The 18,403-nt window shown below is 42.2% G+C and overlaps 1 protein-coding gene across 1 annotated transcript in view; it reads right to left on the bottom strand.

Annotated features, from left to right (window-relative positions):
• The window catches only part of atad2b (ATPase family AAA domain containing 2B), an 84,378-nt gene that overhangs the window by 20,893 nt on the left and 45,082 nt on the right, over positions 1-18,403 (bottom strand). Inside the window, exon 25 of the mRNA XM_071522243.1 lies at positions 1,348-2,076. Coding sequence (XP_071378344.1) covers positions 1,348-2,076 — 729 coding nt within the window. The remainder of the gene's footprint in view (positions 1-1,347; positions 2,077-18,403) is intronic.

Raw genomic sequence — 18,403 nt, 5'->3', positions numbered from 1 at the left:
AATCTTTTATAGAAAAAATGGGAGAGAAAACTATTTTTTTAGGATACATCTCAGAGGGTTTGGGGATTCTACAAAGGTACACATAACTTCCAAGCCCCTGGAGTTTCTCTATTGAAATATACCGTCTGCTAAGCCAGGGGATAGTATTTTATATTCCGTATGACTTGTGTTGCATTATTCATGTCCTCCTCTCAATTTTAAAAGCCAAACCAAGTGTAAATCAAGAGTGCTGGATGACAATCAACAAAGTCATTCATCATCGTTATTAAGGGGTGGGCAGAGAACTGACGGAACGTGTAAGTGTTAGGGATTATTGTTTTTTTTTCATGAGTCCAATTTTCAACAAATCATTTTGAGATATCATCCGCATCGGAGGAACTGTGACTGATTTTGTTAAATCCTACTTTCATCACATTTCTGCGGCATGAATGATGACCAAGTGAGATCAAAACACACATACAGGGTCCAAGAGTAGCTCAGCCCACCCACTTTCTCCTTTCTCTTCTCCCTTACAAACTCCCGTCAGATGCAGCTCAAACTCTGAAGTGTCAACTATTGAAAAAGTTAATCTAGCAATAGAAAGCTTGTCCAAATATCTCCAATACGATTGAAGGTAATGTCAACACAAATTAGAAGCCAGCAACTGCCTAAAAACTAATTGAATTAAACCATACATGTGTTACTAAGAAATAAAGGAACTATAATTGGATGCAACATATATAATGTAATGTAATATGTTATGTTTCATATATAAAATTTTGAGCCCCATCACTGATACAAACAATTCAGTTGAATTCAGATCATTCAAAGTTCATATTTGCATGTTCGAGAAACGTTAAAACATCAAAAAGAGCTTAGACTGGTACATATACAAGAAAAGAACTGCTTCCTTTGGTATTCTGTTCTGACGTTAAGATATTCACAAAAGTGATTTCCTGATTCTGGATATTTTTCAGTGCTGTTGTCTTATATGTTTTGCTCCTGTCCATTTCAGACATCATGGTAAAGTAATGTGGTATGGATGCCAGATCTATGCTGAAGGATAGTATGGTCTAAATTCAATTTATGCCTGTGTATTTTGCACATCTAAATGGGTCTACATGCGGCTGCACACAGTGGGTTGTGGGTATCCCTAGGCCATACAGGTTACATGCACCTCAATCTTCTTGCAGACAATGCATAGAAAGGAGCAGTTGTCAGCAGTTGTTCATCAATATTTCATTTGTTACTTAAGCATTCTGCACAATTAAACACAGAAGAGGAAAACCCTACACGTGCTAATGAACCGTTTATGCTCATGGAGGTGGATCATACACATCTGTAAGTCTAACTTTATACCTTCTTTACCTTGATCTTCCTCAACAATTTCTGTTATTGTCCTCCCATCCTGGGGAGGGCGCTCCTGAGTTGCTATGCTCTCGTCTGTGTCCTTGTGCTCTTCCTGCTGTGGCTTGGCTGAGCCTTCAGCCGTACTCTGTGGAGTCCTTTCCCCAACCTCACAGCTCTTCTGGGGGCTCTGGGAGTCCAGGCTGTCCATAGACTCATCCCCATTCACACACTCCACCTGTGACGCTAGCAGATCCTCTGTGTGCTTAGGCTGGGCCTCAGCATCCAAAGACTCAGGTGTTTCAATCACAGGCTGGAAGTCAACCTGCTTGGCCTGGCTGTCCTCTTCTACCTTGGGATGAGAATTGTCATCTCTGGATTGCAACTCAGCATGTTTCTCTGGGTTCTCGGACTCCACCTCCTTGGCTGTGGGCTCCTCTTCCTTAGGTGTTGGCTCCTCTTCTTCTGGGGTTTCCTTGGTCTCTGCAAGATCGGAGGGGGCCACAACAGGGGGCTCATTGGAGCTCTCCTCCTCCGTGGAGGGGACGTGGGGATGGTGGCCATTGGGCTGGGGGCCCGTGGTATCACAAGATGACTCCTCATCCTGCGTCAGACATGAGTCACTGGGCCCCGTGGGTTCCACCTCCGGCTCTTCTTCCTCCTCCTCCGTTCCTTTCTTGTAGCTCTTCTTCTTACGGATAATGCCCCGCCCCCAAGATGGCCGCCGACGAATCTTGCGCTTTAAATGATCTATTACCAGGTAGAGAGGGAGAGTGAGAGAGGGGGGAGAGAGAGAGAGAACCTGATTAATTCAGACAAGCACAAGAAGCAGAATAACTCAAATAAATTACAATAATTATCAGCTGTTCCAGCAGTTGATTTCCATTTCCAGACACTTTACTTGTTACTAATAATAGATCTCCAGCATTATAACAAAACTGACAATATCCAAATCCATCTTACACCTTTCAAAATAGACAGTTCTGTCCCCACACAGTGCTTCATTAACATCAAATTAACTGGACACACTTGACAAAGGAAATTTAACAACTAGCAATTGAGTTGCCTAATAACCTTGTTCCTCTCACTCACACACATACACACACCCCTTTAACCACAGGGATAAAATCAGACATCCACTTCATTGTGATTGTCCATTATCCTCTCCGAGTTCATGATTGTGCGTATCTGAGTTACAAAACATGTTTCTAGGGTAAAGGGCTGTAAGGTTCTATGTGCGTAGGGGAAAGGCAGTGTGCGCGTGTGTAATTGCTAGGTAGAGGGAGGCAAGGCGTTCTGCAAGGGGGAGGGGGGGGTGAAAGAGAAAATACTCAAAGCTTTAATTTCACCATTCCCTCTCTTAGAAGGTTCTGAATAGCGGATATTGCCACCCCTCCTTCCTCGTACAGTACCACAGCCTGGCTTGCTCCTACGGGGTTAGATGTTGATTGCATTTCACTCTGGCCAATTGGCCTTCATCAAAGAGCATTGGCAGTGGGTGACAGAGTGATTGAGAGGGAGGGAGAGAGGCAGACAGAGACGAGGTAGTAGTAATGCTGCAGCATGGCAGATGCACAAAACACTGACAACAGATGGCGGTTGGGGATTTAAGGCGGATGGGAGGAGCAAAGCCTGCTGTTTGAGAAAGTGCAGTAAAAGAGTCGCAGCAAGATAGCAAGAACGCGTAACATAGTGAAACTTCAATGGGATCGCTTCCATTCACTTTTCCCAAGCTGCAGACACCAAGGTGTGAGCCAGAGCAACAAAGTCAGAGAGATAGACAGACAGACAGACAGAGAGAGTGAGAAAGAGAAACATATAGAGAGCATCGCATGTCAGCTTCCTGGGGACACAAGCGTTTGAACCTGACAATGAGTGGAATTACCATGACCTGTCAGTGAGCTCACCCTAACCCCAAAGAAACCCTTTGGTCTTGGCTTCAAAAGGCCTTCAAAGCTCAAGATCATCCGTTGGGTCACATCAGTCGGCATGTGACGCTGCATGATAATTCTGTGCAACAGTAGGATAAAAATATTCAAAATCAAGTAATTTGTCTTAAAATTCTCTCCTCTTACCAAATCAATAAAAAAGCGGACTAAAAGCTACCACATTTGTGTGTGTGTGTGTGTGTGTATATACTGCTTTAGGCCATATCAAAATGTAGTTTCCTAAGATGTGCTCAGTTTCAGATGGGCCCATAGGATCACAGTGGACTCAATAAAATCCATAACATCCTGGCCAATATATTAATGTTGAGGTATTGGAATGATCTAAATCTGTGAAATCTTATTCAGAATCAATATCATATGCCAGCCTGGTTCTTACAGGACTGAATTATTAGGGCCGCATGTTATTTACTGTAGATCATATATACCCCCTATACACTCTGAGCAGAGCTTTTGCCTCAATATTAGAAAAGCTCTCCATCGATTCATCTTCATCCACACGACATTAGCCACCAAGGCATGAATAGGCAATCCCTGACAAGTCATAACATTCCTGCATGCTGTCTGTGAAATCCTTTCCCTGCCCCATCCTTTTTGCCCCTACTCATCTCATCTTTCTACTCTAAAGATGTGATGATGCACACTGTGCCTCAGAGGGAGTTCGAAAATGAATCCTTGTGTTATGAAGTACTCGCTCGCAGTGTGGAGTGGGGAATGAAGCAAAGCAACCGCACTAACTGAAAGTCGAACTTTGACTCCCAGAAGGAGAGCAACAAGGTAGACAACAAAAAGGGGATGATTAGTCAACCAGTGCTTGCTGATGGGCTCCTCTTTAGTGACCCTCTTAGCGACCAGCCACACGTTTCCTCTCAGCCGCAACAGCACACCAGACAACCCAGAGGGGATTGGACTGCGCTCGGCGCCAGCTAATGCTGTGCAATTAGTGTCACAAACAGCAATTTATGTGTGTGTATGCGCCTGCCTGTGCATACAGAGGCTATGCCAAGCATGTGCAAGCCAGGTACAGTTCTGTTAGGGGAAGGGGTTAAACAAACAAAATACGAGTGGGTGTGTGTATCTATCACACACACACTTTCAATGACATTATAAAGGTTTAATAAATTACATCTTACCGAAAGCAGCTTACAAAATCAATGTATAAATCTAGTTTAATCTGTACGTCTCCTGTCAACTACTTGCCCCGGTACCAGAGCATCCAGCATTGTAATATCCCTAGACATCCTTTGTTTCTCCGCTCGCCTCATGTCTGTCACCTGTCAGAGAGAATTAATCTCTCCCATAATACCTGCTCCACTTGAGAAGTGGAATCTATCTTGGCTTGGCTATTTACATTCATATTTGCACATGCTGAAAACACTGCCTTGAAATCTTCAATGCACTTTCTCATTTTATGTTACACCAAGCATCCAAGCTTTGCACAGGGAGGAAATGGTGATGATTTCACATGTTAGGGAAGCTAATGGACATCATCCATAAACGGAGCCAGCAGCATTCTGTGTGCACACAAAATAATGACAACACATCACAGGCAAGAAAAAATGGTCTTCTGCATCACAAGCATCTACACAGAGATGGGTATTCTAGACACTTGGAAGAGCTAGGGAGGAGATTGGGCAGTTTCCCCGGTAGTCTTGCTGGAGGCCAGGAGGTCTGGCTGGCTGTATTATCCACACCAGGTCCTGGGACAGAGAGAGGAAGAGGGCACAAGGGGTGGGGGCCTAGCTTAACTGCCACAAACAAAGCCTATCACTACTTACAGTGTGTTCTAGCACCAGACCTGGCACTAGATAACACAGAGCCTGGCTTTCACGTCAACACCTGTTTCAAGATGGCCGGAGGTGCAGAGAGGCTGCGAGGGGCATCCTTCCCCATGCCAGGGCATGCCGCAGTGACCAGCAGCCTGCCTTCACACTGGCTGCCATGTACACAGTCACACAGCCTTTCTCTCAAGTGGGTGCACGAGGCCACTGGCAGAGTGATGAGTTTCAAGGTGGGGTGCGACTTGCAACTACCTACAGACACCTGTGTCTGTGTGCATGCGCTCTTCTCATGAGGTGAGATTGCTCGATTTTGATCACCAGTTTGTATTTGCCCTTCAGAATTTAGATTTCATTTAGAAATGTCACTTCTCTTTGTACTATGATTAGTCATAGCTAAGCCTGCTTTTCAATTACAACACAGAAAACCTTGCCTTCCTGCTCCGAGTGTTGAGAAAATGATTTTCAAAATATTGTTCCTTTAATCAAACGCAGCCAGGGAAAGGGAAGAGCCAAAGAGATGAGCATTCTGAAAAGAAAATAATGAAAAAGAAGCATAGTGGTTATTTTCTCCTGACCCCTGGTTTCCATTTAACCCTTCCTGGCTAAATAGTATTTCCACAATCTATTTTATATATACACACACACACACACACACACACACACACACACACACACAACCCACAGAGAGAGAGGTCTCGCTAGGGTCAGCTCTCACCAATGCAGCTATGAAGCTTGCTCCTGAGGGAGGAAAAGGTGAGACAGAGTGGCAGCAAATGACTCGTCATCCTCAGCTCTTAAATAATGCATGAAAATTGTTGGAGCATGAACAGCCAACCACAGACGGGAAATATGTCGATGGGGGAGGGAAGAAGGGAGGGAGGGAAAGCGAGAGAGGGGACAGAAGCAGAGCACTTTGTAATAATTAAAAGCGTCTAACACATGGACAATGGCATAAATATTTGGAGCTGCCATCCCACATATACATGTCAGAAGAACATGAAGTGTGTGCCTGTGCGCACACACACACACAGGCATACACATACACATACACATAAAACGCAGCTTCTGAGAGCAAAAAGCCTTAGGAGAGAAATATCCAAACTGCCACACCAGCAAGTATTAGATAAACAAATCAGTCAAGTGACACTGATGGACAATTCAACAGCATAAACTGGTAATGTCCTTGGGTTGAATAGTGCAGTCAGTATCCCTGCACTGATTTGTTTATTTAATACTTGCTGGTAACGAGTCAGTGCACAACGACTCACACACTGCAAGCCACATTCACTGTTGGAGAAAACACTAAGGGGGGTAAACGTTCATATCCAGTGAATATAAACTATAAAGTGACTTAAAATGAGTCGGTTAGTCAGCTAGAGGCAGACAGTTAAGTTAACATTTCAACTATATGTTTCACCAACTCTTCACCAACTATATATATAAATAATCCTTGAACATATCCAAAAAGAATTACAGTAAAGATCATGTTAAATTAAATACATAGATTCTTGGTGGTCTATGGTACCATAGCTTGCTACTTATCTTACCAATAGTGCTTTCAAAGTGACAAACACAAATGGTTTTGATCACCAATATAGATACATAGACACATACAGATACATTTCCTTGCATATAGCAGGTCCATCCTAGGACACTTATAAACACCACATTGCAATATTATGATGTTATGATGTGTTGTAGGCAATTTGTTACTTTGTATATACCACTGAGACACACAAACACATACAGGTAAGTGTATCTAGCCCAGATTAACTGTTTTGATAAGTCCATGGACTCTATACCACATTATAGTCAGTAGTAATTCACATCTATACCCCAAGGCTAGTTAAACAAATCAAGGCGATCAATCCACTCTGCTATTGCTTTAATTCTTAATCAGTACGTTACCTACATTATAGGCTAGAGGAAAAAAGCATATTGGATTGAATAACCTTTAAGTTTTATATGGTAGGTGAATGGTGCTCACATTCTCCCTTTACAGCACAGGCCCAGAGCGATATAAAAATATTATCTAAATTGAATTCTGTCCCATAATGCATCAGGACTTCCCTATGTCCCACGGAAACGCACACACTCTTACCTAAAATGTAATCATCTCATTGTGACCTGCTCTCCCCTATCTATTGGGAAACACATTGTCCATTTACACACTGTAAATCTGATCTCAGTCCCCCATTTGCTCAGTGGCTGCCACATTTTAAAATGGGCTTTTGGCTGGGACAACAACTCGGCACTAGTGTACTGTGGGCTTTAGGCCCTGAACTTGAACTATGCTGTGAAGAGGGACTCACAAAGCCTGGACTTTTTTCTGTCTGCATGATTACGTATGGCTAAAGTGGTCAATCCTGATAATTTTGCAAGACATACTGATTACTATCATCATTATTAATCTCAATGATTTGCAGAACAATTACTATAACTGTTAAAATTATGGATTGTGGAAACTAAAATCGTGATATATGATTACATGCCATCAACTGTGGAGCCCTACCCTGGATAAGCATCACTTGAATACCTTAAGTTAAATAAACTGTAATAGTGAGAACGGACGTTAGCCATGGCAGTGATCTCATTGACCGTCAAGAGTGTAAAGCATATAATCCATTGTGGCAGTTCAGAGAATGTAATTAGGTTCAAATTCTATAATGTTCCATTATAGTCCACTTTTTGATTTTCCTTTCAAGGAAAATGTTAAAAGCACACCGTGTAGATTTTACTGTGTAATGGACTGGCGTGACCGAATAACATCGGCCTATAGGCTACTGTTGATGTGTTCGGCAGGTTAAATGAAACTTGGTCATTGGTTCTGAGAGATATATTTAAGTCTAATATAGCAACCAACTCTCTTTGTTGACAAATGAAACATTTCACGTCATTTCATGATCATTTTGTCATCTCACAAAAAAAAAATCTGCTTTTAGAATTCTTCCTCCAGTTCTGCCCATAACCTGTTGCACAGTAGAGTGAAGTCTCAACTAATTTCTGGCCATGTATGTACACTTTTCATTGGCACCACCTGGAACACCCGCCAGGCTGCCCAGATTACACCAGTCCAGCTCCATACACAAATAAACTCCTCCACTGACCTAGACAGACCCCCATTGCTTACTAACCTACTTACCTCCTTGCTGTAGAGTATGTGTGCACTTGTTGAAGTGTGTGTGTGTATGTTTCCATGGCAATGAACAACACTTTCCTTGCCTCCAGAGAAGGCTTGCTCTCTAATTCCCCTCTACGGATTCACATTCAGGACATTGGACAGAGACTCATGCTGAGAAATATATTAAAGCATTTTGAGGCCAGAAGGAAACAAGTGAGAGAATATGAGAATATACAAGGGTGAGCAAATGTGTGTGTGTGTGTGTGTGTGTGTGTGTGTGTGTGTGTGTGTGTGTGTGTGTGTGTGTTTACAAGCACATGTGTGACTAAGTGGCCATATGGGACAGATATAGTAAGTGAGTATGGAATGGACAGTCACAGCAGAATCCATTTGATTTGAGATTCAGGTCAGTCACCACATCAGAGTTAAAGTCCTTAGCTGAGACTAGGAGCAGAAATGAAGGAGGGGTCAAAATAGTATGCCAAATAGAAAAATATTACACTTTCAAATGTAGAAAAAAAAACATGGGTCCACCTTGACTGTACAATATGAGAGATTAATACCGGCAAATTATGCTAGTAGATGTGATTCAAGTGTAAAGGTAGATACACATACTGACTACAAGTCTGAGTTGTGGTTACACTGTAACAGGTGTTCCTCCTGATCCTCGCTGGGAAAATGAAAAAAAAACAATATATACAGTATAGGCCTATATAAGGTAACCCATAATCACTTACTTATACTTAACTAATAACTCATGCATGCATGAAGACAAGCACCAAATGGTGTCTAGCTCCACGCCTTATTTTCAACACGCTCCAGACATCCTGGTTCATTGGAATCGACTGGGGTGGGTGCCTCCATCGTGTAACATTAATGAAGTATTGATCTGCCCTGCTCCCGTCACCCACTACTGATGGGGGAGGGGCATGGAGTCAGGGGTTGTGCCACCATCTTGAAAAAAAGAAGAAAAAAAAAGCAAAGAAAAAAAAAAAAGCACCATAGCCAGGTTTTACACTGAGAGAAACTGGGATGCTTCCTTGTTTGACCTGTTGTAGAGGTTCTAAGGAATTGGCATTCTGGCAATTCACCAAGTCTCCAAAAAATGGGTACATAATTTTGTCAAAATTATCTTAAAGTCAATTTATGCCCACCTTTGCATCAAGGCATCATAACAGTAGGTACAAGCAAAATCAGTGTATTAAGAACACTATGCACCACACAAATCCCCACATGATGCTGAACAGAAAGCATATTGTTTTCCAGTTTCAATGCCAAGTGTGACAGCCTGTGGACCACAAGACTTTGAGCACCATAATGTGGACTTCCAATGAAATTCCAGTACTAAGCTTGGCCTAATCAAGCCCAGAATTTCCTCTGTATTAATTCATCAGTAATGGGTCACCAAACCAAAAGAAAATGGAAAAAAAATATACCTCCCCACAACCACAGAAAAAGAACTGAAGTCTGATGGTCCTGCTACAAGGCCATCCATGTGGCAGGGCCATCAATTTTTACGTCAGCTATCAGACATGTGGAGACATACGGGAGCCATATCTTGTCACTTGAAGGATTTACTAACTGTCATGATGCAACTAACCACTATATAGATCACAGGTCTCTCTCAGTACAGGGAGAGACTAACCTCTCTCATTTTGTTCATGTTGTTTCTCTCCAATGATGTATCATTAAACATCTACTCACTGATCAGATTGACTCCAGTATCAGTATAACCACACTATATCACCGTGTCATCATAATAAACACAGTATCCAAAAGTCTAACTCTGCCCTGCTTTTGCTGTTCAAAACATATGAAATAGCTTACTCTTAAACTGTATCTTCCAACAGTATCCATCCCCAAGGATCTGGGCTATTTCCCCCCCATCTAAATCATTCCACTGAGCTGTAATTAACTCGGCACAAAGGCTACATATCCCCAAACATGACTGAAGGACAAACTTAAATTCAATGGCTCCCAATAACTCAAAACTAAATAAAAAATCTCAAGGCTTGTCATAAATAAGAACATAAAAAACAAGGGATTTCCCAACTGCTGTGACACACGCAAGTAAAGAGAAATGCCCCTTTAAATGTTAACCAGCTACAATAGTCAGGAGTAGTATGACCACACAGTAATGTAAATGACGAGCATGTAGAGGAAAAGAAGTAGAGGTAAAATGAAGACCATGTGCGACTGATGTGTCGGCCCCGGGGTCAAGCCCATCTGAATTTCATTCAGTTGAGGGGGTGAAAGTCGTATTAGTTGTATGAACTGAAGTATTCATGAATGAGATGGCCAACAATTTCCCAGCCGCGACCTTCATCTCAGATGGGGCGCAGCTGCAGTTCAGAGCTGAAATTCACCTGGAGTCTTTTATCTGAACGACACGGACAGCTTTCAAGTTAAGGGGACTGATCACAGACAAATTTAAGAAGGACAGAACGGCGTGAGGAAACCAAATTTATATGGATGGAAGGGTGTATGTCAAAAAACTGTCCAGTTCCATACACCACCCTTGGTTCGGGACACAAATGGATAAGGGATGACTTTCGTTTAAAACATGGTTGGGGATTTGAATATACTCGTGCCCAGTAGCTAAACCACTTGTTATTATCACACCACTTGCTTAAATAGTATGCCATTATTTTCATAAACTGGCAACATCGTCATGTAAAGTGAGTTTTCACTATTCAGGTTTATTGCCTTACAACACACAAATTTATGATTCAACAATCCGTTACTTTGCCACGATAGGCTAGCGGCTAACGTTAGTTGAATCAATACAGTAAGCTTGCTGGTAGCTAGTTGCTAAGCCAACTAGCCTGTACTCAATTGTCTCTGTAAATGAATGTATATTAAGCGTTAATCGTTTCACGCCCACTAATTAATAAATCGCTAAATCTCTTTTTAAAGTGTTGCACCCTCTCATTTGTTTCCATCTCTTATCCCCACTGGCCCAGGATGTAATGTGAAACAACAGAGGGTTGGAGACTGTGGTCAGATATCGTAAACATGTTGAAAAACCTACGAGGTCTTGGCCTAATGTGGCACAACTGTGTGCATGTGTAAGTGTGTGTTTGCAAGAGGTAGAAAGCAAATGAGGCAACAAGAGAAAGACAATGGGAGACAAAGAGAGCCAGAGAGGCAGTCATGGTGACACAGGGCCTCAGGGTCTCTGGGTGATGAAAGGAAGACAGCCGTTTGTCACCTGATGTGTCACGTCGCACTGACACTTAATGAAACGTCCAGATCAATAAATGATCCCATCCTTGCTCCTGGAAATGAAGGAGATCAGTCACTCCACTCAATTGGTGGGTTCCTCCCACCCTCCTCCCCCTATCTCTCTCCCTCTCACTCACACATACACACAGTACTAGACAGCCACATTAGCCTGCCCCACTTTAATGTTGTAATACATTTTTACAGAAAATTGCTTCTGCATATCATACCAATTGCACCCTTATGTGTGTCTATCAATCAGTCTTCAACCTAGGAGGGAAGACGGACAAAGAAAGAAAGACGTAAAGACAAAGGAAGAGGAAGAAAGACAAAAAGAAAGAAACAGACAAAGAACCAAAGAAACCAGCCACTCTCCTTCCATCCTAGTAATGCTGCATTCATATTGTGGTGATGTGACAGACGGCAAAGGGATGTTCATTATTTTCAAAAGACAAACAATGGTACGCTCCACCAATGCTGGGAGAAAGTGCCACCTACCGCACCTGCAGATAAAACTTAATGAAAAAAGCTGCACCAGTGAATCTACAGCAGCAGTGAATAAATAAACTTTACATTGGCCCTTGTTGTGCTTAATATATTCATAAATTACAATTACAATTACAATTTCACATTTGGCAGACGCTTTTATCCAAAGCGAATGAGCCCTCATAATCAACTACCAACCAGCAGAAACATGTGATGGGCAGTGTGTGTATGTTGTGCCTTTAAAAACAAAACAAAAAAAAACAAAAAAACGAGTCAGCTTGAACCTCCTTAACCAGAAATTTCCAAAAACTTACAAAAGGATTGTATGGATTGATTCATAATTTCCAGCCCAAAGAAACTGTCGCTTCAACAATGAGAGAGAGAAAGTCATTTTCTTTTTGCTTCACACAGATTCCTGACCAATTAGTAGTAATAAGTTAGTAAGGCCTAACCTCTTATTGGCCAGTGACTGAACAATCAACTGGCTCATGTCAATGTCTTACTAATAGCAGGCTGTCGTGCAATCATTTTTGTCAAACCCTGCACACCTATTGAGGTGCTGACTGACTACTGACTACCCATCAATAGTAAAAAGGGGAAATATAGTCACACTCTCCACTCCAGCGGGGAGGAATTGAAAACATAATTCAGTCAGAGCCTCTATCTTTTGCTGTCCTTCTCTCGGCTGCTCAGTAAATGGCCAGTGGGATGACAGTGCCTGGGGTGCCCTCCTCTCAAAAGACAGATATGCCCTGATGCACCAGCAACTTCAAGTACTGTTGAAGATGTCAACCTGCCCACACACACACACACACACACACACACACACACACACACACACAGGCAAGGTGTGAATGCCCTTCTAGGGAAAGGTCTGTCACCCCAAGCAAACACACACGTTGTGAGACATGAGGGTGGTGGTACAGAGATCAGCACTTGGTTGGCTGGTTTCTGAGTTGACTGATGAGTCAGTTATCACACCATCACACCCCCCATGGATGAGAGAAACTGGGCATTCACCTAGGAAAGAGCCCTCCAAGGAGAGTGACTGTCAATGTCCAAAGTTCTCCTCTTTCACGGTCATCACGTCCACTTTCCAACCTCAGGTTAGACTGTATCTGCCCTCCTGAACAGCTCCTTTACATCATGCTCTAAACTGTCAGATGAACAGCATTTGACAGAAGATGATGGAGCCAGTCATTGACGTCATGTGGAGGGATTTCATTAGTGATTCATTAGCAGTTCAGACAAAATAGTCTGGTGTGCTCCCCACATCCCAAACAGCAAGCTGCTGTGTACAGTGTGGGCTAGAGGAAAGACGCTGGGAGTTAAATACTGTGGAACAAATGGGGATTTCCACAGTGGGACATCCAGCTCAGTGCTGGCACAGAAATTGGATATATAGAATGGGTCACACTAAACATTTTTACGCCGATTGTAAGCCCAAGTGGACCATTCAGACCATTGGGGCGAGTATGCGCTAGAGCACACAGAACCAATGGTTGGCGCAGATAATCCTGTAGTGTGAAAGGGTTCAAGAATCAAGACTTTGGCCCCCCTGATGACTTCAGACCAGTCGGAGCGGAACAAGATTTTTTTCAAATGTGTTTCATTTCATTGGGCCCAGTCTGGGTGGCCTTGTGTAGTGTGTAAGTAGTCCAAAACTGAAATCTTAGAATGCTCCTGGCAATCCTGGTTGAGCTCAAGGGGGAAGAAAAAGAATAAACAGCCACTTTTAACAACCGCAAATTGACAAGAGTAAAAAGCTGAATGTCTACGTTATTTTTTCTACTTCTGGTAGTGTGGACCACAAGCTGGCTGACAGCCAAATAGCAGACTACTAATTTGTTTGCAGCTGGCTACTTAACTGGAAATAGACTATAGGCCAACGTCATGAAAACGCAACATCATTAGAGGTCTTCATCTAGAGGAAGCCATTATGAGACCAGCATAATATTGATAATACTACTATTTCTTCTTTTTCTCGTTCTACTACGAGTTCTTTTTCTCATTTAAGTGAGTGGTTGTGTTGTTGTGATACTTGCAAGACAAGTCTCAGAGGATCGGGTAGTGTGTGTTCTCTCATCTTCACGTGTGTGACATCCCATCTTTGCCCTATCACCTAGTGTGCATATCTTAGGCAAGGATTACAGTCACAGATGACAGTCACAGGAAAAGTACTTAAGTAAATGATGTGATAATACATTTGTCATGGTAACATTCCCAACTCACGCCCCAACCAATGCTCATTTCCATGAAAACATTGTGAAATATTTTATTGTACAGGGGACATTTTGAAACATTTTCAATTGTACTGTACCAGCCGAATTAGCATTCAATAATGTTGTCATGCTCATTCTATCCACTCGAGTTCTGTGACTGGTACATTGTACGACCACCTCTCTCTTTCAGCTCAGGCTGACATCTGGGACTCCAAGAAGAGTTCTTCTAAGCTAATTCTTAAGACTTCTAAAACATGCTGGGGCGACTTTTGTTTCAAGAGGGCTGGGGAAAGAGAAAAATCTCAAGGTTAAGATGGGTTTTTAAAGAGCACTGAGAGGATGCAGCCAAGATTCAGCCAACTCTCTTAGTGGATTAACAATAGGGCTGCAACTCACGATTATTGTCATTGTCGATTAATCTGTTGATTATTTTCTTGATTAATCGATTAGTTGTTTGGTCTATAAAATGTCAGAAAATTGTGAAAAATGTCGATCAGTGTTTCCCAAAGCCCAAGATGACGTCCTCAAATGTCTAGTTTTGTCCACAACCCAAAGATATTCAGTTTACTGTCATAGAGGAGTAAAGAAACCAGAAAATATTCACATTTAAGAAGCAGGAATCAAAGAATTTTGACTTATTTTTCTTAAAAAATTACTCAAACCGATTAATCGATTATCAAAATAGTTGGCGATTAATTTAATAGTTGACAACTAATCGATTAATTGTTGCAGCTCTAATTAACAATACAATAATCAGAGGATGAAGCTAAAAAAAAGGACCTGTTCAAAACTAAAGTGATCACACTGAAACACTTCACTTGATGGCTTACTTAACCTCCTAAACAAGTTGTCTCCTTCACAAAGTCTGCGTCCTTTATGCAAAGAAAAAGAGAGATGAAGAGGAGGTCTGCGTGAGACGGAGCAATTTACAGCCACTTGTGTGTGACAGAGACTCCAGAGTGGCGTGATGCCTCTGCAAGAAGAAAGAGCAGAGCTGGATCATAAAACGATTAAAAAGCTCTCACCATATTTATCATAGGAACACTACATTAACATGGGACCATCAGTCATGCAGTGCCACAGACAAGATGGGTTTGATAAATAACAGTGAACCATGCGGAGGTATGGCTTTAACACTGGAGAGCTGGTGAACTACATATCTGCCCGACACTCTCAGATGACATGGCTTAATGACTTGTTAGCTGGGAAAAGGCAGCTGTGTTGAGAGAGAATTCATCTCATCTCCCGGCTTAATGGAGATATGGCGTTTAGTCTGGCTGAATGCGAATCTAGGAGTAATTTGATGTAATTAAAAACCCAGTCTGTGCACATTCCTGTTCTTATGGTGGCCGAATGTGACTCATGTCGCTTGATGTACCCATCTCTTTAAATAGTCCACGGAGATGTGACTATGTGTGTTTGCGTGTGTGTGTTTAGGAAAATTCACCTGCACCAAGGAAAATGTAGACATTAGCTTATCCATTATTCTGGGACAGGAGACTTGTTCAAAGAAGAATGCACTGGAGCTTCGGAGACTAGTATCAATAACCAGAGGACCACTGCTACTAAGTGAAGACCTTCTTTCTTATCCCTACAAGAAAAGGGTTTAAAACACATACAAAAAATATACACTGAGCAAAAAAAACCCCACTGCAAACCCTAAAAGTCATGAACCAAGAAGAACAGGGGATAAAGTTGTCTACTTTGCCTCCAATGGCATTCTGAGTGGAGTATGGAAGCAAATATTCAAAATTAGCAAACCATTTATCGTAACTTCACAACATCACTGCATTCCAATTGCACCAAGTAAAACAAGGTAGCTACGTTATAATGGGTAGACCATAACGGGAAAAAGACACCAGTTCGGTCTCCATCAAGCCGGGTTAAGCAGTGCACAAAAATGCAAAATGTAATTTGGATCTCACCAACAAATCCATAAGTCATTCCAAGTAATCTAGCACTAGTGCATCATGTTTGTGCAATTGTTCCAGTCAATTAGAACTTATCAGAAACGGGCAGGGAGAGGGAATACTCCATTAGGCTGCTTGGTGTTTACTAGCTTCTGATGTTTACCGAAATTGACTAATCGACTGCACTATGGTAAAAACAATGAGTGTAAATGCCCAGGAGACCTTGTGTAATTTTCTGTCTGTAGTTTAGCCTAAATGCAGCAAAGTTGGGCTGCTCTTTAGTGTTGGAAAGAAACAGAGAAAAAGAGAGAGGCTCTTTATCATAGAAAGCCCAGCATTAGATCCACTTTAATTAGAATGGCAGGCCAGCCAAGGCTTATTGAAAATCCAAGACTTGTCTACCACCCATGGCAGCCTTCGAACGTAATTTGTGACGGCCAAGATATCCCTAAACTGAAAACAGGCTCTCAAAACAATAAATGTGTCACTCCTGTCTGGCCATCTAACTGATTAAGCAGACAGTCCATCAGCAGAAATTTCAAAACAGCATTTAGACACTGCATTAAGGCTGCCTCAATAACCATCAAGCATCAACATAATGGAAAAATCTGCTAAGCTTTACAAGACTTTGACATCAGCGGAAGAAAAAACAGCATTAAAATTACCTCAGGAGCCCTGCTCAATATGGACGCCTACGCATTGGCAGTATTTTACATGCTCACCCTTGCCCCTATCCTGGCATCTTCTGTAAAACACAAAGCATAACCTTTGAAAAGGCAATAACCATATATCATAATCGGGCATAGTCAGCAGTGTAACTCTTTCTGTCTAGTGGTCAAAAGTGTCTCTCTCTCTCTCTCCGTCTCCCCTTCCCCTCCCCCCCACATCCTCAGGCAGCACAGCTTGCCTTCATTGGGCATGCAAGGAGGCAATGAGGAGCAACGCTCAATCATTCCAGTGCAACTCTCCAGGCTCATTTCTATCAGGCAGACATGTGAGCTGTTTACAATAATATCTGCAGCTATCTGCATTGCACAGTAATAAACAACAGATATTAAAATCCTGTGAGGAGGATCGCCACCCGACCTTGCCAAGTGTGTACACTTAACACACGTCCAGAAGACAAACAACTATGCTTGGTGATACGCTGGGAATTAAAAGAGCCAGAGAGACAGAGACTGAATCCTCTGAGAGACGCTCACTGATGTCAGCTCATCTGCACCCTAAAACAATAAATGGAAGCAAAAGGCATCATGGTTGATTTTACATTCATTTCACGCTTGGTGCCACAATGTTCCAGCAGGCATCTGTGCCCACAAAATGGCAGCTTATGCCGAAAGCTCACTGGCTCAGGGCTTTGCAGGGATTTTATTAGTGAGCGCCACAGGGCGTCGGAGTGTGCAACTCAAGATTGTTTTTGCCTGGTAGCCGGGAAGCAGCTTGGGGAGAATCTGTGTCCAGTTCTAATAACTAATAATAACACTGCCGTCTCAATTCCGGGAAAGATGTTTCCTTTTCTGTTGTCAACGACTAGCATTTTCTAATTAGATGCTGAGCCATTAGAAGCTGAGGAAATTCAGATTAGGTGCATCCACAGAACATGGAACAATTTAACACCTGCAGTCTGGACCAGCTGCCCTTCAGAGGGGGCTGTGGTCAATTTACTTTCATTTCAAATGTAAATGGAACCTACAATTTACTTGTTATAGATAGAGCATTCATTTTCAATAATTGTTTTACAGATTGGATATAAGAACCATATTAGGGCAAAGCATTTTAAATTTAGGTTTTGAAAAAACCATGCTTTGCATTCTCTGAAAGAATTTGTCAAATAGGGGATGTTTAATCAAGCACAGTACCCAGGAGTCAATCATCAGATTTGCTTATCTAATTTTCAATTATGGAGGAAAGGAAAGAAGATGAGGAAGGAGGAAAAAAGCAGGGATCAAAGAACAAGTGTCCCTTCCCCTTTTCTGGACTTGGAGAGTTTTACAGGCCAGTGGTATTGAGGTAGCAGCCTGGTGCTAGATAAACTGGCCAAGTATGTGTCCACATGTTCACTCTCTATTCTCCATCCACAGATATACTGTGTCAAATGAGAAGAGCATGTAGCAATCCCAGAGTAGAGGAGGAGACAAGGCAACAACTGGTCTGCACTACTGATCCAATTACAAGTTAATAGGGTAGGGAGAGGGCTGGCAAATAAAACATACTTTGGAGAACATATGGACATCAACTAGCATGTAAAATGCACTGGCTTCAAGGTTAAACTTCTCTTTCTTCAGTTTCTCACAATGAGTAGTATAAAAAGGTCTTGTGAACCCAAAAAATAGCCCAAAAGAGGAAATTAAGTGAAAGGAATTGTCTATCAGGAATTGTCTAGCATTGC

This window comes from Centroberyx affinis, unplaced genomic scaffold (genome assembly GCF_046629955.1).
Source record: "Centroberyx affinis isolate AG114_WGS23_722 - 3 ecotype Tasmania unplaced genomic scaffold, CSIRO-AGI_Caff_v1 ptg000969l_1, whole genome shotgun sequence".
In the NCBI taxonomy this organism is placed as follows: Eukaryota; Metazoa; Chordata; class Actinopteri; order Beryciformes; family Berycidae; genus Centroberyx; species Centroberyx affinis.
The sequence above is the reverse complement of the archived record's forward strand: the minus strand, read 5'-3'. Positions and strand labels throughout refer to the sequence as shown.